Source organism: Strongylocentrotus purpuratus, unplaced genomic scaffold (assembly GCF_000002235.5).
Source record: "Strongylocentrotus purpuratus isolate Spur 01 unplaced genomic scaffold, Spur_5.0 spur5_scaffold_19, whole genome shotgun sequence".
NCBI lineage: Eukaryota > Metazoa > Echinodermata > Echinoidea > Camarodonta > Strongylocentrotidae > Strongylocentrotus > Strongylocentrotus purpuratus.
In genome coordinates this window covers 17,333,195-17,358,901 of record NW_022145604.1, presented here as the reverse complement: position 1 = coordinate 17,358,901, position 25,707 = coordinate 17,333,195, and the positions used below count along the sequence as shown (strand labels likewise).

General features: G+C 37.7%; 2 protein-coding genes and 1 long non-coding RNA gene across 3 annotated transcripts; 1 reads left to right on the top strand and 2 right to left on the bottom strand.

Annotated features, from left to right (window-relative positions):
• Positions 1–2,508: 2,508 nt before the first annotated feature.
• Positions 2,509–7,146, top strand: LOC586151 (ADP-ribosylation factor 1). Its single transcript, XM_785944.5, has 5 exons — positions 2,509–2,601; positions 3,546–3,820; positions 4,235–4,345; positions 5,392–5,516; positions 6,588–7,146. The coding sequence occupies exons 2-5, from the start codon at positions 3,673–3,675 to the stop codon at positions 6,747–6,749; spliced, it is 546 nt and encodes a 181-aa protein (XP_791037.1). The 5' UTR covers positions 2,509–2,601; positions 3,546–3,672; the 3' UTR covers positions 6,750–7,146.
• A 1,180-nt stretch (positions 7,147–8,326) lies between these two features.
• LOC105438514 lies at positions 8,327–11,271 on the bottom strand. The gene is made up of 2 exons (XR_004064955.1): positions 10,778–11,271; positions 8,327–10,658 (listed from the first exon to the last, which is right to left on the bottom strand). It is a non-coding gene; the product is annotated as an uncharacterized LOC105438514 (long non-coding RNA).
• A 1,651-nt stretch (positions 11,272–12,922) lies between these two features.
• Positions 12,923–25,517, bottom strand: LOC115926077 (pre-mRNA-splicing factor CWC22 homolog). The gene is made up of 6 exons (XM_030990448.1): positions 25,361–25,517; positions 20,386–20,527; positions 19,204–19,309; positions 17,392–17,453; positions 16,475–16,624; positions 12,923–15,548 (listed from the first exon to the last, which is right to left on the bottom strand). The coding sequence occupies exons 1-6, from the start codon at positions 25,452–25,454 to the stop codon at positions 14,303–14,305; spliced, it is 1,800 nt and encodes a 599-aa protein (XP_030846308.1). The 5' UTR covers positions 25,455–25,517; the 3' UTR covers positions 12,923–14,302.
• Between the last annotated feature and the right edge of the window lie 190 nt (positions 25,518–25,707).

The window sequence follows — 25,707 nt, the reverse complement described above, 5'->3', positions numbered from 1 at the left end:
GCTGTTTATTTCTTTATTCATGGTCTGTTTCTACTGTTTATCTATTTTCATTGCCAACCCTCGAAAACGAATTTAGTATGCATTTCACAGAGGAAGTTTGCATAGGAGAACTTTATATATATATACAAATTATTCATTGGGCTTATTTTGTTTTCTAATGGATCTGTACAATATGGCACAGCTTTAGGGGCCTGGAAGAGCCCCTACCGGGGTTCCAGGGCGGAGCCCCAGAATCCCCTCGAGTTTATTTGACTTTCAAGAGAAAGTGTCTCTAAGATATAAAGAGAGGTTATTTTTTTAATGAAGTGAAAGGACTCTTGAAAATAAAATAGCCCTTTTATTTCATTTTAGAAATAAACTCTTATCCATCCCTTGATATTTAAATTGCACTGCTCCTACTTTGTGCTTTGTTCACACTCTCCCTGATCTATAAAGAGTGCTTTTTCTATTTTGATCATCAACAGAAGCAAAATGCTAGGCCACGAACTTTTCGAAGCGTGACCAGATTCAAAGTATGCTTAAATGGGGGCATTGATGTATGTAGAAAAAAGGGATTAAGATCCCATGCAACGCTTCGAAATGTAAAGAAGAATGAGAAAAATAAAGTTGAGATTCGACCTTTATGTCTAGACGTTGCTTAATGCATTTCGTATTGGTATAATCTCCCGTCTGAGAGTGATTACTGACGTTATTTATATGGATAATAAAGATAGAGCTGTCCGGGTCTTTGAATATAATGCTTCAAAAACAAATCGAACAAGCTGTTTATTTCTTTATTCATGGTCTGTTTCTACTGTTTATCTATTTTCCTTGCCAATCCTCGAAAACGAATTTATTATGCATTTCACAGAGGAAAGTTTGCATATTGATGAAACATATGGGCGGATATGCCAAGATTTAAACCCATGAAAGTGTGAATTTGGCGCATCTTCCCTCATCTTCTTCAACCAGGAAATGGACTTCATTGTAGCCTTAGGACAGGATGGTGAAATAAAATGGATAAAGGAACATCATAATCAGATTATCCGACCCCGGAAACCCCATGAATTCATCAACTTTTATCATACTGGTCCTTTTCCTTTTGAAACTACGCTTGACCTTTAACTCGGATGGCGGCCATTTTTTATTTGGCCAGCATGGCCAGCATGACAGCCCCAAGGAGACCTGTACTAATTGATACAAGCAACATCATAATCAGATTCTCTGACCCAGAAAACCCCCTTACTATATAATTTTTTAAAACATTTTAGCTCTTTTCCTTTTGGAACTACTATTGACCTGTAACTATCAGATGGCGGCCATTTTGGATTTGACCAATATTTCCAGTAAGACCCGAGGAGATCTCAAATCGATTAAAGAATATCATAATCAGATTCTCTGACCCCGATAACCCCATAAATATATAAACTTTTATCATACTAGCCCATTTTCTTTCGTAACTACACTTGATCTGTAAATATCAGATGGCGGCCATTTTGGATTTGACCAATATATGACCAGAATGGTAGCCACCCCCTATAGGAGACCTCAAATCGATGAAAGAACATCAAAATCAGATTCTCTGACCCCCAAAACCCCATAAATATATAAACTATTATCATACAAGCTTTTCCTTTTGGAACTACGCTTGACCTTTAACTCAGATGGCGGCCATTTTGGATTTGCCCAATATGGCATACCCAGAGGGTGCCCTTCTTGGCGTCCGGCAGAAATCGTAAAAGTATGGTATAATCTACCTCTGGGCCAAATTTGGTGCTTTTAGAAGAATCTGCACCAAACAACACCTATTTAGCCCTAACAGCCCCCACTATGACTATGTATACGCGTGGACTAGAGTACGGACATTCGGTGCGGCAGGCGGACTATTGGTGCGAGACCTCTTTTGCACGGATTGTCCGTCAGACATTTGAGGCGCGCACGGAATGTCCGACACGGACATTCTGCGCGGATAAAATCCGCACCGATCGTCCGCTCTCGATCGATCTCTAATAGTCGGACGATCGGTGCGGGTTACATTCTACGCGGTCACACCGGCCGAAAATTCGCTCAGAAAAAAAAAAAACCAAAAATGTAAAAATCACGTGTTTTTACATAATTTTCTCTCAAGGGGGAGGGGCCGGGCCACCGGCCCTCCTCCCCCCCCCCCCCCCCACCTCTGAATCCGCCACTGCGCTATACTGGCAATCCTTATGTAGGGCAATTGCATTACGTAATATTGTGTTTTAGAGGCTAATTAAGACCGTTATAGCGCACTGTAGGCAACTCTGTGGCGTATCATGTTAGTTCTCCTCCCATTTACCATGTAGACCCTACTCTGTACATTTAAAAAAAAATCAAATGTTGTCTCCCCTCAATAATTAAAATCATAAATGCACCCTATATTTTTGCTTGGGGTTATTTCTCCTGCAAAACCGAATTAGAAATGAGCCGAGTGTTGTGCGAGACGAGTTTCCTCCAAGGCGATTCTTTTCATCGTTAAAGTTACGTGGAAGTAGTTAGGCCGACGTACGTTGATTGCATACGTGTTTACGCACTCTATATCAAACTCTAACACTGGATCGGCAGAAAGTGGGAACATATCATAGATATCCCTAAAAGGAGGTAACTAGTTATACAGTTCACCATTTCATTTGTATCTTTGCTTTATTATTTGGCCTTCTCTTGAAATAAACCTCTGGCCAAGTGGCCATTTCATTTGGGTGTGTACCCACACTTGCCAAGACTTGCGTGTCAACGCAACGAGTAGAACAACTCCTACTAATTAATGCATCAATCAATGCAATGGCAATATGCATGCATTAACTCCACTGATCTCCGCCACCGAAGGCGTCCGAGCTCCAGAGCCTGCACAGGAAAACGATTCAAACAGCGGGTTGGGTCGTATTTTTTCGAAATGTAAAGAAGTAGTAATAACAATTTTGACTTAGATCTAGAGTAGAGTAAAACCGCCAAACTTCGGACATTGCCAAACTTCAGACAAAAATTACTTCAACGGCTCGAACGCAAAATATGAGCCTAGCTCAGGCAGGTAACTTGGATGCATTTGATACTACTACTAACCTACATCGTTAGTACAGAAAGTTAGGGCAGGTTGCCGTCTGCAAAACTCACAAAAAACATTGAATTCAGAGACAGATTTCAGGTTACCTGGATTTTTACAGTTCCTTAACAGGGGAGTTAAGGTATAGAGCCTGCAATATATCGATTAAAAACAAATCCTTGGCAAAAGATTGCAAAATTTGCCGATCTTTTGTCAATATTTTCACAATTTCGTACCCAATTCCAAATAAACTTTTATCTCTGGGTCATTTTATGTTCCTCTTTCCATTGGCGATATCAGATTTTCGAAATCTTACTGATATTTTGAGATAGCGAACTTCGGTCACGCGCAAACTTTGGTCACACCACCATTCTGATAATGAAATATTTGTTGATATTTCTATTTTATGTGTGTACCTATGGCTACGAAACCGAAATCGTACCTCACAAACACACTATCCCGTGCTAATTAACTCTCTATTAAATTATATATCTCACTCTCACAGGTAAATTAAAGTGGAAAACCAACGTAAATCTGTTGGCACTGCACTCACAACTGGCAACTGAGAACTTCTGAGAAACGCCCACTTTGGTAATCTTGATCTATTTGAAGCCTAAGGACTAAGCTTCACCATGGGTGGGGCTTTCACCAAACTACTTTCCAGTTTATTTGGCAAGAAAGAGATGAGAATATTGATGGTTGGATTGGATGCTGCTGGAAAGACGACTATCCTCTACAAACTCAAGCTTGGTGAAATTGTCACAACCATCCCAACAATAGGTATGTATGAATACAAGGATTAGTTGTGTGATAGAGTTTCTATGGTTATCTAGAGTTGAGAGCTGGGGGGCGTTTCATGTTGATGAATCTGGAAAGAAATAGAATATTTCAAATTTCTTTAAGACGCGAGTATACATGTACATGTACTGTACGTACATTTAATTGAATAGAAATAAATTTGTGGACAGAGATTCAGGGACTATGTTGTGCTCTTCTTAAAGCCTTCTGTTCTGAACAACCCATCTATTGCATGATATTAAAGCAATCCAGAAGTAGCTTTGTACATGTAAGTTACCAGTATCTCGTGAAGAGTATATTCATTATCTCAACTCAATATAAGACTTAATAATAAGACATTATAATAATATTGCCAGACACATTTTGATGTTATTTAAATTCTTTAATATTTTGCAGGTTTCAACGTAGAGACAGTGGAATACAAGAACATAAGCTTCACAGTGTGGGATGTAGGTGGTCAAGACAAAATCAGGCCACTGTGGAGGCATTACTTCCAGAACACACAAGGTATGAATGTACTTTTATAATGACATGTTGCTCACATGTCCTGGCTACAATTGTTTCATAGTGATGATCAGCTTCTACCGTAGACCCAACATTATGCATACCACTAACTCTAAACCTAATCTAAACCCAATTACAATGCTAACCCTAAACCTAATCTAAAACCCAATTACAACACTAACCCTAAACCTAATCCAAACCCCAATCGCAACCCTAACCCCATTTCTATATTTGACAAAATAAACCCAGAGCATGTGTCAGATCACTAAGTATAAATTTAGGAAGTACTGTGTTAAGCATGAATTGTGACATTTTCCTTTTAAAGGGCTTTTTTAGCCTGTGAAACTTGCCATTCTTAAAGCTTTGAATAAAACTATACAAATTTCACCCAAAAAATCTTCCATTTTGGACAAATAATGATGTCTTATTGATTAGTCTTGGGATTCTGTCCACTAGCTTGGCATTGCACTTCTGCCATAGCTAATTAATATAATAGTTTGTCTAAAATAATGGCTAGATCGTGATTGAAAATGTTTCAGATTTATATGTACAATGTACAGTGTATGTATACATGTAGGCTTTTTATATGATAATACAAGTCATCATATTATAGAACTGCATGTATTTAGAACTACCAGAGGAGAAAATTGTATTACCAGGTAAACGAAAACACTCACTTGTGTGGATGGGCAGCTAAATCGCTATAAACATTCAGGCCTTTATTATGGAGACTGCATTTCAGAGAGAAAAAAAATAATTGTGTTGTGGTCTTACAGTGTACATGTACATGTGCACATACTTGTAGCTCATCTACAATGTACTCCCTATTATTGTCTCTTGGGGCGAGAAGGGTTTTAACTTTAGTTAATACCCTTCTCTGGGCTACTGGCTCTCAACAGAAACTATGTAGGATTGCACACAAATTTAAAAAAAGATTGATTAATCACATATTTTATGAAAAATAATATTGAACATACCGGTAGTACAGTACTTCTGAACTTTTTTCTAATCTCTTAAAAAAATTCTCCCCCAACTTGTCCCCCTCGCAGGTCTGATATTTGTTGTAGATAGCAACGACAGAGAAAGAATAGGTGAAGCACATGATGAGCTCAGTAGAATGTTGAATGAGGATGATTTAAAGGATGCGGTACTGCTTATCTTTGCAAACAAACAGGTGAGATATGTGTAACCAGTCAGGTATTCATACACAATAGGCCTGTCTTCGTCAGCTCGAGTTTGCCAAATAACCAGATATTTTAATTATCCCGATCGAAAATTAGCCAGTTAATTTGCGTTTTCATCAGCCCACAGTTGCAATTAGCGGGATATTTGGTCAAGAAAATATCCTGAGAAATCTTGGTCTTGTTTTGAAAATATTGGGCTAATTTGCGCTCGTTTTTAAAAGCTAATTTGTGATGAGCGTATCAGTCTGGTGAAGACGCAATTTCGAGCTTCAGAATAATATTCGGAGTCTGAAAATAGCGGGTTATTTGGCAAACTCGAGCTGATGAAGTCGGGCCTCTTTTCAACTTATGGATATAACCTCTGTGAAAGAAAAATCTTTTGTTTATTCTAGATTCAGACAAGAGCAAATGTTTGTCATGATGATAATCCTCAAATTTCATTATACCTGAATTGCAAAATAGATATTTTGATTTTTGCTCAACACATCAAAATTTTGGCCAGTCCCATGTTACATGCTACCACAAAATTATGTGGTGCCAGCAAATCTGGACTACAGACATGTATTGTGTAAACAAAATGGGTTTGCTTTGACAATGATTGATTATACATTGCAGTCCCGTTTGATTTTCGCGATGTGAATTTTATTGTGTTTTTTTACATAATTGTTTCAGGAATTTGATCAACTTGGGCAATTATTTGACTTATACAGAGAATTATTAAACATACCCGGTACGTATTAAAGTTCATAAAGAAAATGGGGACCTTTTATTACCATTGACTTCAGAGGTTTATATGCGACGTCGACTTTTTCGAGATTGACTTCATGCAAAAATTGGTATCTGATTTGAATAATTTGCAATAAATTTATTCATCTTTTTTTTTTGGGGGGGGGGGGGGGAGGGGGAGAGGTTAAGGCAAAGGATTTGCAATGGTACTCTTTACATGCGAGTTCACGGTTGTGCTTGTTTGCGCACCTATATCAATAAGCGTAAATGCCTTGTATTCTTTCCTTTTTTTAATTTGTTTCTTTTCTGTTCCTAACTTTCTTTGCCTGTGCTAGGATCTGCCCAATGCTATGTCTTCACAAGAGATCCAAGATAAGCTTAATATTCACCATCTTCGTAACCGCCAATATTATACCCAGGCAACCTGTGCCACTTCTGGAGATGGACTCTACGAAGGATTAGACTGGCTCTCCAACCAACTGTCAAAGAAAAAATGATGCCACTTTTTATACGAAGTCGGCAATCACACCAAGAAAAAGATATTTTCCTCTTTACTTCCCTGTACCTCCCATTCTAATCTTTACCTTAATATGTCCCTGTTTTTGTAATTCTTTGTAATGATCTCTAGAGCTTGTGAAATGTATCAGCAAGTGTGTGTGTTCTTTCAGCCCCTAGTCCCTCCCCTCCTGAAACAGAATTTCCAGTCTGTTCTTAGATAAAAGCAGAAGGATGCCTCAACGTAAAAACTTGAAAGCCTGTGGTCATATAAGACAATCAATATACATGCTTAACAGGACCATTCATGCAAAACATGTTTAAATGGTTTTGGATACGAGGGACTGTTTAATTAAATAACTCTAGCATCCTGTCATGTGTCACATGCACAGTACATTGTTTAAATCTGGATCAGGAGACTTGTGTCATTGCCTTTTATTCTATAGGGTAGAAATTATTTTTGAGTAAAATGACACCAAGATCAATTTTGGATTCATAAGGTATTTTCACTATAGAGCTTTTTTGTGAGGCAATGAATGGCATTGTCAAAATTCACTACTTTTGCAAATGTAACGGTCATGCTTTAAGCAACGAGGGGGTTGCGCACACTGGCTTCCCATACAATCAGCTGTGTTGACAAACACATGATTGCTCTCATCAACACAGGTGATAGTTAGGTTGCAAAAGTAGCAAATTCTACCCAATAAAACAAAACTAAAGACATTGTGTCAATGGTCTCATGGTGCGATTGCAGATCTCTGTTGTTACGTTCCTTTTTTTGGCCACCCTGTAGAACCTTTTAAAGAGTAATAATTTGGAACAGTAACATGTGTCTCTCACTACTGAAGTTATTTTTTCTGTATAATCTGAAACAGCTTTGGAAGTACATGCGCAGGCCCATCTACATGTACATGTATACATTTTACCATGATATCTACATGTACATGTACATAAATTTTACCATGGTATCTACATGTACATGTATACATTTTACCATGGTATCTACATGTACATGTATACATTTTACCATGGTATCTACATGTACATGTATACATTTTACCATGGTATCTACATGTACATGTATACATTTTACCATGGTATCTACATGTACATGTATACATTTTACCATGATACATGTGTATCTACATGTACATGTATACATTTTACCATGGTATCTACATGTACATGTATACATTTTACCATGATACATGTGTATCTACATGTACATGTATACATTTTACCATGGTATCTACATCTACATGTATACATTTTACCACTGTATCTACATGTACATGTATTGGGTGTGTGTCATGTTGGATATAATAATATCAACAGCTGTAAGTCAGAGATTTTTTATGGCAAAACTTTGCATTACATCCCAATATTAAGATCAATTGTATGATCTGCAAATTAATTAGTGTCTTGAGACTTTATATTTGAAAAATGTTAGGCTATATAAATTATGTTGACTAGCAGAGAATTATAATGATGATGTTCATATTAAGTGTGAGGTACCTGTGGACCTTTTTTTCTATTGATGGTATTTACACATTGCTAGGTAGATTGCTATAATATGTTGTTGTTTTTTTTTGGAAGACTTAAATATTCAATGGTAGGGTGGATTCACAATAAACAGCGCCCCCACGGCAAACTTTTTTAGTTTGCCAGTTGACATCTTTCAATCAGTGCAGCACAGCAAAACGCTAGCCACCGATTATAACGACCAAAGAGGTTTGAACCGTGTAATAATTTCAATGTGACCGATTATCCCGATATCAGTGCACATTTGTATATTGAATTTGGATGTCAAAACCCACCCATCAATATATTCTGACTGAAAATATTGCCTGATTTTGGACAACAATCAATGTAAATGGTAATTTTGTGCCCCAAAGGTGACTAAAATGACCATAATATTGTTGTTGATGTGGGTCAATTTGACCACCTTTTCTAGCATCAGGGCATATTTGTACATGTTAGCACAAGCACATCAAATCTCCTTTGCTGATAATAAAAATTGGGAAATTTACCCCTAAATTCACCAAAAGTGACCATAAATGGCCAAAAATTGGCCTAAATGCCTGAAACGGTGCGAGAAGGGTCAGGACGACTTGATATTTTATCAATCGGTGCAAAATTTTACCCTGGATAAGCTATTCAAGCCCCACCAAAAACTGATTAAATCCCCCATCTCCTAGGGTATATAACAATGCCATAGCTGATATTTTGTTGACTTTCTTCCCATGATGCATCACATGAAATTGACTTAACGCTGGGTTCGCAAGGTGGTTTTGTGAATCCGCCATATTGTTATAATTATGGAAAGAGGATTTATTGTACATGTATTCTTTCAGTCTTGATTACTAAATCCGTTCAGTAGCTGCCTTAATAACCGCTGCACAGACAAGCATGTCATATTTAAAAGAAGAACGTTTAGAAGAAGTAGACTAGAAAGGAGAATTTGCATTACTCTACACTACACACATTTCACTAGTAGTGGGCATTTTAGATATTTTGTCTGTAATTTTCTTTCTTTTCGGGGTGGGTAATGCTAGACAATGAATTGCCATGCCAAAGTTTTAATAAACAAATTTATTTTGGTGATTAATTAAATGATATTTACACTCTATTATGTTATTAGATTTTGTCTATAATTTTGTTTTCTTTTTAATCAGTGGAGAGATTGGTTAAGAAATAGAATATTTATCATCATTCATACAATTTGAATATTCATGAATATTCATGAAGAGTTCTCTCCCTTCATTAGATGACTTATAGATGTTATGTAAAGATTTTGAGTACCGTAGTGTTTTTTGTATTCCATCTGTATGACCTAAGATATTAATCCATCAGTTTTTGTGGTTAAGTTGTAAATATATGACATGCAGGTGTTGTGTATACTATGCATCTGTGCTATGATGTTAAAGGGAAAAGAAAGAGAGAGAGGATAAAAAAGGGAAAAACGTTGATTACGAGTAGTACAAGGGAAATCCAATCTCGATAGCAAACCACTGTAGAGGAAAGCAGAAAAATCAGACAAGTAGCAAGGTGAGAGTTTGAATACAATCAGATATTATGAATTGCCCTTTAAATATAGAAACACAAGGAAAGGAGGGATATTATCATGTTTGTTCATTTTTTTTAAATCATTATTTTCTCTTTGCCTGAATTCAGGCCCTGACAAGTTATTTTCAGACCACAGTTAAGGCTTTTTTTGTGTACAAAATAGCTAATTCTAGGTGATTTTCAGGCCCTCTGATCAATTCTTACTGGGATCCCTGCATTCCACATAGGTTGTGTAATCTTGATGCTTAAAGGGGAACCCCAACCTCATATATGAAGTTGGTCTTCATAAAAGCAAAAATAACATAGGAGGGAATCTGATCAGAAGAAAATAAAATGTGAAAGTTATACATGTGACTGTAAGTACCTGATGCAATTGATCAAACGACATACATGTATTACAGTTACCTAAAACATGAAAATGATAAAGACGTCCTTGGTTGCGAGCAGATTGTTTATCTGTGGGGGTAAAGAAGTAGTAAGACCTTGGCCTAAACCATGTCCACTTTTTGACAGCTGAGGTATATCAATGTGAACTAAATTTAATAAAGACGTCCTTGGTTGCGAGCAGATTGTTCATCTGTGGGGGTAAAGAAGTAGTAAGAGCTCGGCCTAAACCTTGTCCACTTTTTGACAGCTGAGGTATATCAATGTGAACTAAATTTAATAAAGACGTCCTTGGTTGCGAGCAGATTGTTGTTCTGTGGGGGTAAAGAAGTAGTAAGAGCTTGGCCTAAACCTTGTCCACTTTTTGACAGCTGAGGTATATCAATGTGAACTAAATTTAATAAAGACGTCCTTGGTTGCGAGCAGATTGTTCATCTGTGGGGGTAAAGAAGTAGTAAGAGCTTGGCCTAAACCATGCCACTTTTTGACAGCTGAGGTATATCAATGTGAACTAAATTTAATAAAGACGTCCTTGGTTGTGAGCAGATTGTTTATCTGTGGGGTAAAGAAGTAGTAAGACCTTGGCCTAAACCATGTCCACGTCCACTTTTTGACAGCTGAGGTACCGTTATATCAATGTGAACTAAATTTAATAAAGACGTCCTTGGTTGCGAGCAGATTGTTTATCTATGGGGGTAAAGAAGTAGCAAGAGCTTGGCCTAAACCATGTCCACTTTTTGACAGCTGAGGTATATCAATGTGAACTAAATTTAATCGTACATGTATAGACTTGATTCATGTTATTTGGGATTTTTTTTTCTTTCTCTCTCACAATTTTGTTGTTTCTACCTACACCAGAGCCAGCAATTTCGTCATTCTCTCGGTAGATCATATGTACTTTACTTTCAGAGTAGATTTCATCCATGACTAATGAGTAAGCTATATAATTCCAAGATAAATATATTATGGTTCATATTGTAGATGTCTTGCAAGATCTGTTCCAATACAAAAGAATTATGATTAAAGTCATGTTCAGATTTCATGTAATATCTTTGCTATGCCATTCTTTGTTGTTGTTTTTTATTATTTTATTACAGCATACAGTACATCTTGTACATGTTCAGTTGTTCAATAGAGATTCTTTGAAAAGGAAAACAAAATTTGTCCACCAATTACCAGAAAATGATAATATCCTGATCACTTCTCTTGCTCATGCCAAAGTTCAATTCTCAAATACCGGTATGTATATTGTCATGTTTGAATGAATTTGAAAGGTTTTAAAGGGACTTGGTAACATTGTTCAGATGAGGGATAGTAGTGCTAAGGTAGTGACTTCAATGCTAGATGTACAATTAAAGATAATATGAAAATTTGAGTGAAAACGGACCATTATTCATGGTACAAATTGGGAAAAACTGATCTCATCGATTCCTTAATTCTCCCAACTATATTATAGGTGAATTCCATTCCAGACATTTAAGTGTTGACAGATTTTTTTATAGCCTGTTTTATATCTTTTTTTTCATGGAAAACGGTTCGGAAAATTCAAAAAATGGTTGGGAGAATTTACGGTTAATCACTGTTAGAGGGTGTCGTACATCGACGCCTTCAAAGAAAACCAAAGATATCTTTGTGGTTTGAGTATTTTTTCAGGATTTTTTGCATGTCAGAGGGTTAGTACAGTAGAAGGGATATAGTAAGTAACATTTATACAAAAATTAAGCAATTTTTTTCATCAACCTTCAACAATGTTACCAAGTCACTTTAAGTGAGTGATGTTAAAGGGGTAGTTGAGTTTTGTTGCAGAGGGCGCTACACAAAATAATTTTTTGTGAGATAATGAAAAACCAGAGTGTCAAATTTGAAAGAACATACTGTACAATTTAAAAGACCATACAATTTAAAAGACAAAATCATCTGTTTGATCAAAATCAAATCAGAGACGGTTGAAATATCCATAAATATAACAGATTTCTAATCTTTGTGGTGCCCCACAAATATTCCACAATTTGAACCAGCCATTGCAAAAAAAGAAATAGCGCCTTAATACGTTTTATTTCAGCCCATGCTGATGTTGGCTTTTTCGTGTTGGTTGTAATACGCACTACCAGCCGGCCCGTGTTTCGTCTTGAAAATAGCCCAACTGCCTGGAGGTCATCGAAAAGTACCGAGCGGCCATTTGGAAAAAGGGCCTCCTCCTTCCTATTTTTCAAAAAGGCAGGACGCTAAACATCTTCTTTTTTTTCTTCAATGGCTTAAGCATGTAGGGCCTGATTTCCGATTTAGTTCAATATACATGTAATACAGAGTAAATGAGTATGAGGTCATCATCATTCATATCTAAACCAATAAATGACTCAAAAGTATCCAAGCTGAGCCATTATCCTTTAGAACTTCAAAATGATTTATTTACAGCAGTGAAACTCATAAAAATACAATTTAATATTTGACAATTCACTCAGTTGGAATGATGAGTGCTGCTTATAAATTCACAGGTACGTTTTTCCACGGGGAAATTTAGTTATATTTAGGCATTGGTATATTACATGTACATGTAATAGTCAAGTATTAGTGAATATGCCTATAGATGTACATGTATTCTATGCGATTTAAAAAGATTCGTTTTTAAAGAAATCACAGAATGATGCATTTAAAAAAAGGGATCCAGGATACACATAATGTGATCTGAAAACAAGGACAATACAAGGACAAGAAACAGGCGGAATTGATTCATCAATAGGTAAACAGGATTTAATTACAAAATTTCTTCTAATATTAAGTACGATAGAGGAAAGGATCAAAACACAGTGGATCAAGCTATATTTCTACTTATCAAAAAACTCTGATCATTATACTTCAATACATATATATCTTTCTTTGTCCATTCTTTAATATGCTGAGGCCAATTACAAGTCATACAATGTTCCTGTTATGTCAATGAAAAGACTCCACATCCTCTTGTTGATTTTACCTCTCTCAGACCAATCATAAGAGAGTCAGGAATGTTTGAAATATGAAATCACTAAGTGTACCGGTACATGTAATGTATATGAATCTTAAATTGGCAGTTTGCTCAACGGATTGTGATGTAGTCTCGACACTCTCCCGTTTGTCATACATATACAAAAATATGATTGATTTCTGTTTTTCTTTTAAGTACCTTCTCCCTTGGGGCACTATATGGATAGCATATCATTATATAGGTTCTCTATATTAACATTTTTTTGTCAAAGACCCTCCTGAAACATTCATTTTGAATATTGACATTTCAGTCATTTAGTGTGAAGAAACAAATGGGATAATTCGTCCCTATTTTCATGAAGTGATGGTAGTGAATGAAAATTGCATACACTTTGCGTTACAATTTTCCTCAATACCGTCACTTCGAGAAAACGGACGAATTGTCTGGCACAACATCACAGTGGCATTACTGATGCAGTCAATTCAACGTACAGTACCCGTAATATTGTGTATGAATTATTTCTGTTCAACCACAGGGAAATACTGTAGATCATGATGGCCTAAAGGAAAATTTAGCTTGCCCTGTGAAAATATAAGAGGTACTATACTGTTATACAGATCTAGTTTAAGGCTTGTTTAGGTATCATCAAACCACATTTATAATCAAATCATTAGGCAGTAATCAACACATAGATTAGGTGTTGAGCACTGGTTTTCCATATGAAGCAGAAGAATTAGGTATTTTCATTTGTAACAAATATATTACCGGTATCTTATTAAGTACATGTAGCTTCAACAGCACATTGTGCAAATAAGGTAGCTCCGTGAAATGTAGTGGCTCAAACAAATACATCTGGAATGCAAATTACATAAACCATTGAAAATAATGATTTTATGGCTTACCGTAGAACTAGAAGAATTTAGTTAGGACATAAAGCTGGCACACATACTCTTCTACCTTCAGGCTTTACAATATCTAGACTTTCCATCAGCTTTGTCAAATTACAACTTTTAATTTGCCAACATCGCAAAACTTCATGTTCAGGACATGTCTTTTCACGGCGCTACATTTTGTTAATTTACGGAAATTCCTAAACTGCTGTCTGTGCGATTGGCAAAGGAGGCACATTCAGAGTTTGACAAATCATATCTGCTTGATAAATTCACCTAGCATCTTCTTCCCTCTTTCTTCTAGATCCGTCCCGAATGTTTGACTATCCCGAGAACGATATCGTTCTCTGCTTCCTGATCTCTTCTTTCTGTTTTCATCTTCTTTCCTTCCAGGTCCATCCCTTCCATTGCTTCTATCCCTTCTACTATCTGAATCTGGTCTATCTTTCCTCTCTTTCCTTTCCATTCTCACATCATCTTTTCTCTCTGCAGATTGATATCTTCTTCTTCCTGAATCATAATCACTGCTTCTTTTCTCTTTCCTACCCCTCTCCTGCCTATCTCTATTTCTATCATCCCTGTCATGTCTTTCTCTTGAAGGGCCTTTCTGCTTCACGTCGGCAAAAGAAGGGCCACTGTTGACTTTCCTTCTATCATTCTGTTCATAACTGTCTACCCTTTTAGATCTGCTATCATCCTTCCCATTTCGTGCGTCGGAATCTCTCGGTATTCTCCCTTCCATTTCTGTCCTTCTATCCATCTTTCCGGAATCTCTTTCTCGTCTGCTTTCATCTCTATCTGTTCGATGGGTTGGTTTATTACCTTTCCTTCCCTGTAACTCATCATCATCGCTTTCAGCAGACATGCTCTTCCGTTTCCTATCACGCACCGTCTTATCCTTCTGTCTATCAGCAATTCTCCTTTCTGTTGTCTTCTTCTTGTAACCATCATCACTATCGCTGCTAGAAGTCTCTCTGCTCTGTCTCCTTCTTCTCCTGTTCATCTGCGTTTTATCCTCTTGATCACCAGTAATTCTATCCTGTTTCTTATCCTTCTGTCTATCAGCAATTCTCCTTTCAATTGTCTTCTTCTTTTTGTAACTGTCATCACTATCACTGCTAGAAGTCTCTCCACTCTGTCTCCTTCCTCTCCTGTTCATCTGTGTTTTATCCTTCTGACCAGCAGTAATTCTATCCTTTTTCTTCTTTTTCCTGTAACTGTCATCTCTACTTTCACTATCGCTGTCTGAGGAGGCCACTATGCGCTTTCTATTATATTCATAATCTCTCCTTTCCTCTCTCCTTCCTTCTTTCCTTCTTTCTCTCTTCTCTTCTCCGCTGTGTTTCTTCTTCCTGTCACTGTTCTTCGCCTTCTTTTCTTGGTAGTCACACTCATCATCGCTAGCTGACGTCTGGCGTCTTCTCCTTGATGATTTACTCTTGTCCTTTCTCGATGACTTACTGTGTTTTTTTCTATCATCACTGGACTCTGCTTCAGAGCTGAAAACAAGAAAAAAGATCCACTATCGGTCAAAGAAAAAAAAACACAGATTTTCTGGTTCTGTATGCATCATATTAAACACAGAGCACACATTGGTGTCATCCTATCAAGCAACCCACACAAAAGCACCTGTTTCATACTCCATAAGAAACAGATATTATTTTTGTTTTTAATTCAGCACTTCTCGATATATGTACAGGTGTATCGCATGAAATTTTACCACAAAATCACCCTTGATTAAGTTGAATACAAATAAATCTTTGTTAAGTGCCCTGTCACAAATTATTTCATTCACCTCTTATGAATAATCGTATTTCAATAGTCAGAATGCCAGTTTCAAACATGAATTGTTGCTAGGTAGGACAAACACTGTGACTTGTCTTACCTAATAACACGCAAATGTGTAAAAATAAGCATTCTGACTATTGAAATACAATTATTTGTAACGGGTATGAAAAAATTTGTAACAAGGCACTTAATGAGTTGTGCATTAAATTTGAGTAAATCACAGAAATCTTCATGGCTACCCTTCTTGAAAGGAATCATTTGTTTCCACCGGCCAGCTAGCTAAATGTAAAAACCTAAACAAAATAGCACCTTGGGATGGAGCTAAAGTCACTATTGATGAGCACCCCTCCCCCCCCCCCCTCCCCCTCCCCCTCCCCCATAACAAAACATGCCCTTTTTAGGATTGATTAAGGCCCTCTGCACTAGTTTGGCATGGGGGATTAGACCTCCCTGCAAGGTCCCTGGTAGGTGGTTATCTCATCGAATCAGCTCTCAATTAACATAAAAAAGGGCATCATGGGGATCAACAAGTACTGCTCAGGCATAGTTGGCTGTATAGAGGGCGCAAGTAGCTATAAGTAGGGGCTTTAACACAAATTAGGCAAATTTATTATAAAAAATGCATTCATGAACTCACCTCTCTGATTGTTCTGAAGAATCTGAATCACTCTCGCTATGGTGATGCCTTTCTTTTCTCTTCTTGTTTCTCTTTGACAACTGATCTGTATCCCGGCCAATCTTCTTATTTTTCTTCTTTTTCTTCTTTGAATCTGTCAATCTTTCTAACCTATAATACCAAGAAGAAGAAAAAATATAGCAGACAAAAAAGAAGAAGGAGAAGAAGAAGGAGAAGAAGAAGGAGAAGAACAAGAACAAGAAGAAGGAAAACAAGGAGAACAAGAAGAGGAAGAAGAAGAAGAAGAAGAAAAGAACACGAGAAAAGAAGATGAAGAAGAAGAAAAACAATATTGTTTACTTGATCAATCATCATCAACGATAAAGCTGCCAACATTCTTTGATTTCAAAAGCTTTCAGTAAAAAGTTCGAATTATTCTTGTTTAACAAATTAAAAACACATGTTGCTCTTCAAGGTAATTACTAAGAAATTAGAAAATGGGGTAAATTTACATTTTTACATTGCAAGAAAAACTACTTTGCATTATTTTTTCTGTTACAATTTTAAGGTTCATTTGCTCACTGTATGAGCTTCTCATCGATGACAAGAGCAACAGTTTCATCTTACATTTGAGACTTTGTCTGACAATTTGCAAAGTACTGCAAGTAGTACAAAATGCCACACAATGCATGTTATTGTTAAGGAAATCCAATCTTCATAGCAAATTGATCTGAAGGAAAGCACAACAACCAGGAGCAGAGGGTTAAAGTTTGGAAGAAATCACGACAAGTTACAGCTATTTTGGTCCCATACATTACTGTCCTGACCACATCTAAAATGTCATTATCTGATGATTGTAACTAGCTGATAGTCTAACATTTCTAACTAGAGCTTACATATGACATAACATCAAATGAAGACAATGAATAAATACTAACCCTTTACTCCCTTTGAGTTTCTGCAGTAGAAGATCATCTAAACTACCAGGTTCGGCCTTCTTCTGTACAAACGAATGAAGATAATAATACTGTCATCATCATCACCATCACCATCATAAAAGCAACCACCAATGCTCATGTTAAAAGGTTGAAGATTTAAAGATTTTTACACAGGAACAACCCAGCAGACCAATAGTTAACAAGATTGACAATGTTGGTTCAGTGAGAACCCTAGGAAAGTCATTTACTGTCAATCGCTAGAACACACAGATAACTTTACAAAAGATACAAGAGGAGAGAGAAAGGGTGGAGAGAACTTTGTATATTAATAAGCAACTGTGGAATCATGTACATGCCCAAATAAATACGAAACCAAGTAATTTAAGCAAGAAAATAATAACACATGGATAAATAATTTGCATACAACATGAACACACATTTTTATGGGGCTTTTTTTTTTAAAAATCATGTTTTTTAACCCTAATAAGGCCGGGGGGGGGGGGCCATTATGGCCCCCCCCTCCACGATTTTTCCGATTGCTCGGGAACGCATATGGATGGCGCCCCGCCGCTCGCTGACTTTTTTCTTTCGAGTCTTGCGCAACTTTTAAAAGAATTTTTTTGAAAATCGGACCTATGGTTACAAGGTCACGTGACCTTTTGTCATTGCATGTCAGCCCGAAAATCGCTCATTTTCGTGATTTGTGTACAAAACATATGGAAAAGTCATTTTTCCTAAAAACAGATCAAACATGGGTTATTGGGTCTTGTTTAAAGTTTAGGTGGTTGATTTGGAGTCAATATAGTTGAATTGTAATAAGAAATGAAATAAAACAACAAAAACAATGAAATACATAAGTTAAAAAAACAATGAAATACATAAGAAATTATCAAAACAAGGGATAACATAAGAAATAAGCTGGCTCTTCCAAATTTTTTTGTCATATTTTATTCAGAATGGTCTAATGAATATATGTAGTGAAAAAGAATGCTTAAATATGAATAATATATGATTTATGGGTAAAAATGTGATTTTTATGACTTTATTTGCATAAATTACCATAAATATGCAAATGAGTGAATTTTTCAAAAAATTGAAATTATCATATTATTATATACACTTCACTTGACATGCGGGCACTTGACATGCACTTGACATGCGGCCGAGATCTTAAGGGGGGGGGGCCATAATGGCCCCCCCCCCCCCCCCCCCCCCCCCCCCCCCCCCCCCCCCCCCCCCCCCCCCCCCCCCCCCCCCTACTAAGACCTCAAATAGCCCGGCCTTATTAGGGTTAAGTTAAGAATTTAAAAATGCAATTTTTAACCTGCCGACCCTAATTACAATCAGTTTATTTACTTTATTGACTCCCAAATATGTCTACCAGCCTTCTGTGTCCAGGGCTTAAATTAATCCAAGGCCACCAAGGCCATGGCCTTGGATGCCCCTTTGATTGGCCTCAATGCCCCTCTCATTGGCCTTGGAGATTTTTTGTGCCCTTTCCAATTCTTCCTATTTGTGCTGTAATATAGGAATGTGCCCTACAGAAAAGTGGCCTTGCCCTAAAAATATTGAAATTTAAGGCCTGTGTGTCTATATCTGAACAGTTCTTTTGTATTAAGCAATTGATAGGTAATTCATAGAATAAATGTAGGTATGCTGAAAGAATACTTTTGATGCCTATTGAATTTTATTGATACCGGTATTCAAGACATTCTTGGCGTGATGTACATGTACTGTCTTTTCGTGTGACGTGATAATGTGACGTACCAGTGCTTATTGCCTTTGGTCCCCTTTAAAACAATTCAGTCTTACCTTTTTCTTTTTCTTCTTTGGTGGAGGGCTTGGGCTTGAAGAGTACCTTTCTTCTTCGTCTGGACTTTCTGCTGGAGGTGGTCGCTTAACTGGTGGCTTCTGTCCTCTGTGCCAAGGAAATATGGTTTATTTTTGTTATTATAATTGCACTTCACATCTAACTCTACCCCCTTCACATACTTACACATTTAATTTCATCCCATTACAGTCAAACATGCTTTAGTGAGCACCTGTCTACAAAGACCACCTGTACCATCACAAGCACATTTTTTTTGTTTCCTTTGGGCGGTCGCAGTAGACAGGTTTGACTGTATTTGTAACATATTCAAAAAGTCTTTTCATGTTATATTATTGTTATCATTTATTTCTTTATATTTTCTTGGATTGCAAGATCCAATTATTGTAAAATGCAGTACCGGTATCTGAAAGTTGAGAACTAATACTAGTGAGAGCTATCAAATTCCATGATAACCCTTTAAATATAACAGAAAAAACAACATAAAACACATGTTGTATGACTTACACTGTCACTGATTTTGTTTTACCTTACTTTTCTGGTACAAGATTTTGTTTTTATTTCCGAGAAAGGTCTGAGAATTCAATCAAAAAATGAAATAGGCAACATGGGGCCATAAACACAGAATTTCTTGAGCGATGATATTATCTCATGTATTAACCAGGCCGTAATTTTCTTCTGCTTAAACTTAAATCAAATTCCAGGAGTTCTTTGATAGGCTTTCAACTCAATGAGGGTTATTCTTGCTATCGCCAAAACGTCAAAAATTGTCCTCAAACGGCCCACGAACCCTTTACTGTAGTCCTGTCTATTAGTATTTTAGGTGAGAACACAACAAAAGAATGTTAATGTTATTATTTCTATGCTTAGTTATGTCTTACTCTTGCCCATCACACATCCAAATATCTTATTTTAGTATTTAATAATATTTTCATACATTTTCACAATGATTCCGATTCCGATTCCAAACGATTTCACAATTTTCTTCCAATCAACGCCAGAATTCATGACGCAGCGCAAAACAGAGTGTAAACGACTTGGCCACCAAACTTTCCGAGGGTGCATGTGAAATGGGGATTGAACGTAACATGCTGTACTGGTGTTCTCAAAATATATTGGCGGTAGCGAGAATTTTAATAGCTTGGAAGAGTGATATCATGACTTACAAGGCTATCATCAGGGCCTCCTTCTCTGCTTGGCGTACTGCTTCAGCTTCAGTCAATTCTCTTCCTTCTGTCCGTTCCTTGTTAAACCACTGAAGGTCCTTGCCTTTCTGCCATCGGCCAACCGGGGCTTTCAGAGAATGGCCTGTAATAATGAAATGTGTGGATATATTTTCATGATGAATTTTATTGTGCTGAATAGAAAGAGATAAAAGGATGTTAATAACATTAAAAGGAAGGTAGAAAGAGAAGGTTGAAGGTTGGTTGCACTTCACCATGGGCTGTTAAAGTTGCAATGGGGAACTCTTGTTAAAAATAAAGTGCTCCCCATCGCAACTCAACAAAAGGAGGTGTAGGGTGTCTGAACGAGTTTTCAAGTTTCCCTTTTCACCATTATGGTCGGATAATTGAAAAAATCATTTACTCAAAATAATACACTTCAAATTTCAAGACTGACCAATGTTTCTATCAAAAGATACAGCCCCCCAAGATTTAGGCCATATTCATCCAATTTTTGGCAATCGATGAAAAAGACGTACACGTGGAGTTATTTTATTGATATGCAAGCGGATCCGGGCTAACTCGGACCCGGGGACAACTCGGCCCCGCCGCAAAAAAGGTCAGTTTTGTGTTATTTTGCCCTAACTAACTCTAACCTTAACCCTAACCATAACCCTAAACCTGCAAAAACTGACCGTTTTTTGCAGCAGGGCCAAGCCAAGGAGCTCCACCTCCACTGTCTTCTGTGTGCGGGTCCATTCGCAAATTCACAAACACACACACGCGATCAGAATGCATACATTCATTGTCATGATTGTATGCATGTGCAGATTTTACGAGCTGTCACCATGGGTTTGGGCTAAGCAGAGCTCACGCCTCCCTACGTACTAGGCTGGTCCGAAAAATGGGGGAAAGGGTATTTTCAAACTTTAATGGCTTGTGTTCCTTGGGGCTAGCGAGAAAAAAAGCGCATGGATATATATTCCTTACTAGAGTAAAGGACCCGGTTTTCGGCCACTTAAGACAAAATCCTATTTTTTGGACTCTTTACTTCCTATTTATTATCATTTCTTGTTCAAATCATGAAGTAAATATTATTATTATTTAAACAAAAAAAGAATCCCAGAAAAAAATCACGAATTGCCATGACAACATTCGTTTCAATTTTCACTGTTTTGGAGCCGGCTATAGGCATAGCGAACCAGTTTTCGGACGCATGTACAAAGTCAATGGGAAGCGCTCGCGCGCGCCGTGCGTTTCCGCGCTGATGTATAGCACAAGCGGGCGGAGCAGGTATCCCACGCCGGAGCTCCCGGGTGCTCGCCTGGCCGAAGACAGGCACAGCGGTGATCGGAAGTTGGAATCTGAATTAGACAGACATATTGTGTGTGCGTGGCGGGGTCCGGCTGCATTGATTTAATACATGCGATGAGATACTTTTGAGCTTGCGACCAACACAAAATCGGGCTCTAAATCTGAAAAATACTTGAAATAAAGCTCATTTTATGGTACCCATATTTCTTACATACACGCGTAAGAAACTCGATTTTTCAGATTTGGGTAGCGGGACCGCCGATTACATCGCTAAAATGTGATATTTTAGGATATATTTTCCATTGCAAATGTGGTTCTTCAGTGACTCTGGCATGGTATGGTATGTGTTAGACCGAAAGCTTCAGTCTCTATAATCGTCGGTTGTTCCACTGAGACTACGTCTGGCTCCACTAGACCTCCGGTTATAGAGACTGAACGATCGCCTATACCATCGTATGTTGAAGATATCACGGCTAGATTTTAGCCGCTAGGCCCCTCCCACAAACATGACAAACTTGCCACGGCCGTATTGTTATGCCCCCAAAATCCCCCAAAATGTCATTTTACCTTGTCCATATCCAATTTTAAATTAGGCCTAGGCTATAATACATCGGTTCCACTTACTAACTTGATTGAAATAATCCGTTTAATGGTCCCTTTTAAGGAAATTATGGGTCAAAATCGACATCCATGTTGAAAATCTTGCAAGCCGTGTTAAACTCTCGCTGCCGTCAATCTCATCCCTTCTAGTCTACGCCGAAGGCAAAATGATTATGAAGGAAAAACTGTGCGCCATCTACACGTTCGTAATGGCATTATCAGTTTTTCCTTCATAATCATTTTGCCTTCGGCGTAGACTAGAAGGGATGAGATTGAAAATACGCTCAAAACGGTTAAATGATTTTATGTTGACAGCCTGTCTGGAATCTCCGCAAAATGCGAAAAATGGAACAGTGTCGATTTTTTTTCCCTCCCTTTTTTTTTTGTTTCCATTTAAAATTATTAAAAAACTTGAATTCGGTGTAAATATTCACAATTGAATGACACACGCCCTTAAAACTAAAACAACAACAACAACGACGGCAGCGAGAGTTTAACACGGCTTGCAAGATTTTCAACATGGATGTCGATTTTGACCGATAATTTCCTTAAAAGGGACCATTAAACGGATTATTTCAATCAAGTTAGTAAGTGGAACCGATGTATTATAGCCTAGGCCTAATTTAAAATTGGATATGGACGAGGTAAAATGACATTTTGGGGGATTTTGGGGGCATAACAATACGGCCGTGGCAAGTTTGTCATGTTTGTGGGAGGGGCCTAGCGGCTAAAATCTAGCCGTGATATCTTCAACATACGATGGTATAGGCGATCGTTCAGTCTCTATAACCGGAGGTCTAGTGGAGCCAGACGTAGTCTCAGTAGGCACATTCATGGGGCACTAGAGGGCGCTTCGGTTGCGTACGAAAATCTGAATGGCCTTGCTGCGGTGGGTCGGCAATAATCAGCCCAAAACTTGGATATGGGAGGTTGGAAGGATATATCTTTTTTATAATGTTATCCGGTCTTACCCTTAACCATCCTATGTTTAATCTATGTAGGAATAACATGCGAGTATGATAAGAGAAACATCGGGACCATTACTGAAGTAACTTTTAAAATATTAGCCTAGAAATGACCACCAAACGGAAAAAATTGACATTTTTTCCCGACAAATCTTCATAAAATCTGAGTTATAAACAATTCACATCTAGGTACACTAATACAAATACGATTTTCTGAAAATTCAGGTATGATTTTTTAAGTTTCTTTCAAGTATATTTCTGCGCATTGCAGCGCCAATATTCTTCACTGCTTCAAAATCACCCTTGATTTTTTTTTTTGCAACGAATTTGATACGAGGTCCGCGAGTGTTCCCCGTTCCTTGCGTGTTGAAAGTTTTGTAATACATAGTTTGCATTGACTCGCGCACGAAAAAATGGTCAAAAACAAAATGTCAAATGAAGAAATAAACAAGCTTTTGTATAGTTATAAGAGTTCTACCGAGGTTTCTTTGTCGATTTAATTTATTATAAAGTCTCAATTAGAATTCAGAATTATCTCACTAAAAAGTTAAGGAACCGACGATGTTCTCGATCGTAGTTATTTTCATTTTGCCAGCAGCCGATCTAGCGTTGTTTGGGCAAAAAGCTAGGCCGCTGCCTTCCCACCGCGAACCTTTCCGAGTCCCGCTAAAATGGCGCGCTGCGGAGCTCCGAAGCTGCGTTGGTATCGCTGCAAACTCTCAGCCGGCTAGCTCCCCACGACGGACCATTCGCGGTATGGTGAGAGTGTGTGTGTGAGGTATGATTTTTGATTCGAGAACGCACGTAACGCAACCGTGCACGTCATTTAGAGCTGTCGAATGTGTACGACCAATTTTACACGTACGATTTTTAGTACAGATACTTGGTCAGTTTTCTTCTTATAGATCTATCTTTGGTTTTACAACATTTAAAAATATAATTTCTTCAAATCTGCTCCTGACTCGGTTCAGACTAATTGTCTGATGTGTTTTCAAGTCAATTTTTTGAATATATTTTTTTGCATGAATTTGCCTAGTCTCAGTGGAACAACCGACGATTATAGAGACTGAAGCTTTCGGTCTAGGTATGCAGTAGGGGCGCTGGTCCGAGAATGAGGATCGTCCTCATAAACAAGGATATCCTCATAAACGATGACAAAATGTGTCCTCAAAAATAAGGGTCGTCTGCATTTTCGAGGACGTGTTTTTTCATCGGCGCTCTGGGGGTTTCATGTTACAGAACGGCCCGCTGGCGATGCCAAAAATGGATTCCCCGGGGGAAAATAACCCTAGTTGTCCGTCTACTTTTATGGGTTGTCCGTCTTCCCAAGGATTTATTGCTCATAATGTGAAGGTCTCTGTACAAAGTCAATGTAGTCTAGACCTAAATTGCATCAAGAAAATCATTGCAGAATCTGTTTTTTGCATCGCCAATGCGCCGATCAAAAATATGAAACGTCTGCAAAAATGCAGACGGTCCTTATTTTTGAGGACGCATCGGTCAGTGTTAAAGAAGACGATCCTCGTTTATGAAGACGATCCTTATTCTCGGACCAGCGCCCCTACTGGTATGTGTGGGATATGTGATATGCTATTATGCGATGTATTTTAAAGGGATTTTACCATGCATCCAATGGATCGGCCGAAAACTGGAGCTGTCCGATTACCGGCTCCTTTACTCTACTGGGACTACTTATCGTTCGGAGCTACTCTCGGAGCTACGACGATGGAAACAACATTAAAATCGCTGTTTTGACCAAGACATTTTTAGAATTCCAAGATGACGCCCCTTCCGATATATGGAGATAAATCTGCTCTTTCATATGACACCTCATTTATTGAATATCACCTTCAGGATCCCGAGCAATAAAGGTTTGAATCTCGATTTGGTAATAAAAACATAGACCAATTTTGCATGATCGCACAATGTACGTAGATCGCTTAGGGATGCGTGCAATCTCTATGGAAAGGATTTTAGCACACAACGTCGGGTGCGCGATCAGACACCCTAGTATATTAATACAGTCCCACATACTGCGAAATTTGTTAAAAATTAAATATGGCAACTGAAAACATATCGAATGATGCTCTTAATCTTACCTAAATAACATTCTCTATCCTTGTCACCCTTCACACTATCCCATGTAAACTGATCCTGCCCTCCTCGGTTACCTCCTCTTGGTACATAATACATCTTTTCTGATAATTTTCAAGGCAGTCTTGATTGCTTTTCGTCGGGATGTCGCGAGCAAAGTACACTGACACAGTCAGATGCAAGTTTTTTTTTTTCGTTTTTTTTTCTTTTCTTTTAAATTGAGAAGACATTAATTTAATGTAATAAAAAATAAATTAACCTAATAAAAGTTACAATGACCAATAATTTCGTCAAAAATAGGAATGACATTTTAAAAATAATTGATCATAAAAACAAATGTATTCCATATTTT

Excerpts from the sequence above, each read along its gene's own strand:
- LOC586151 (XM_785944.5), top strand. The coding sequence starts at position 3,673 with ATGGGTGGGGCTTTCACCAAACTACTTTCCAGTTTATTTGGCAAGAAA. Across the intron at positions 3,821-4,234 it reads CACAACCATCCCAACAATAG|GTTTCAACGTAGAGACAGTG; the intron begins GTATGTATGAAT and ends AATATTTTGCAG. Across the intron at positions 4,346-5,391 it reads TTACTTCCAGAACACACAAG|GTCTGATATTTGTTGTAGAT; the intron begins GTATGAATGTAC and ends TCCCCCTCGCAG.
- LOC115926077 (XM_030990448.1), bottom strand. The coding sequence starts at position 25,454 with ATGTATTATGTACCAAGAGGAGGTAACCGAGGAGGGCAGGATCAGTTT. Across the intron at positions 20,528-25,360 it reads GGATAGAGAATGTTATTTAG|GCCATTCTCTGAAAGCCCCG; the intron begins GTAAGATTAAGA and ends TCATTATTACAG. Across the intron at positions 19,310-20,385 it reads GAGGCCCTGATGATAGCCTT|AGGACAGAAGCCACCAGTTA; the intron begins GTAAGTCATGAT and ends TCCTTGGCACAG.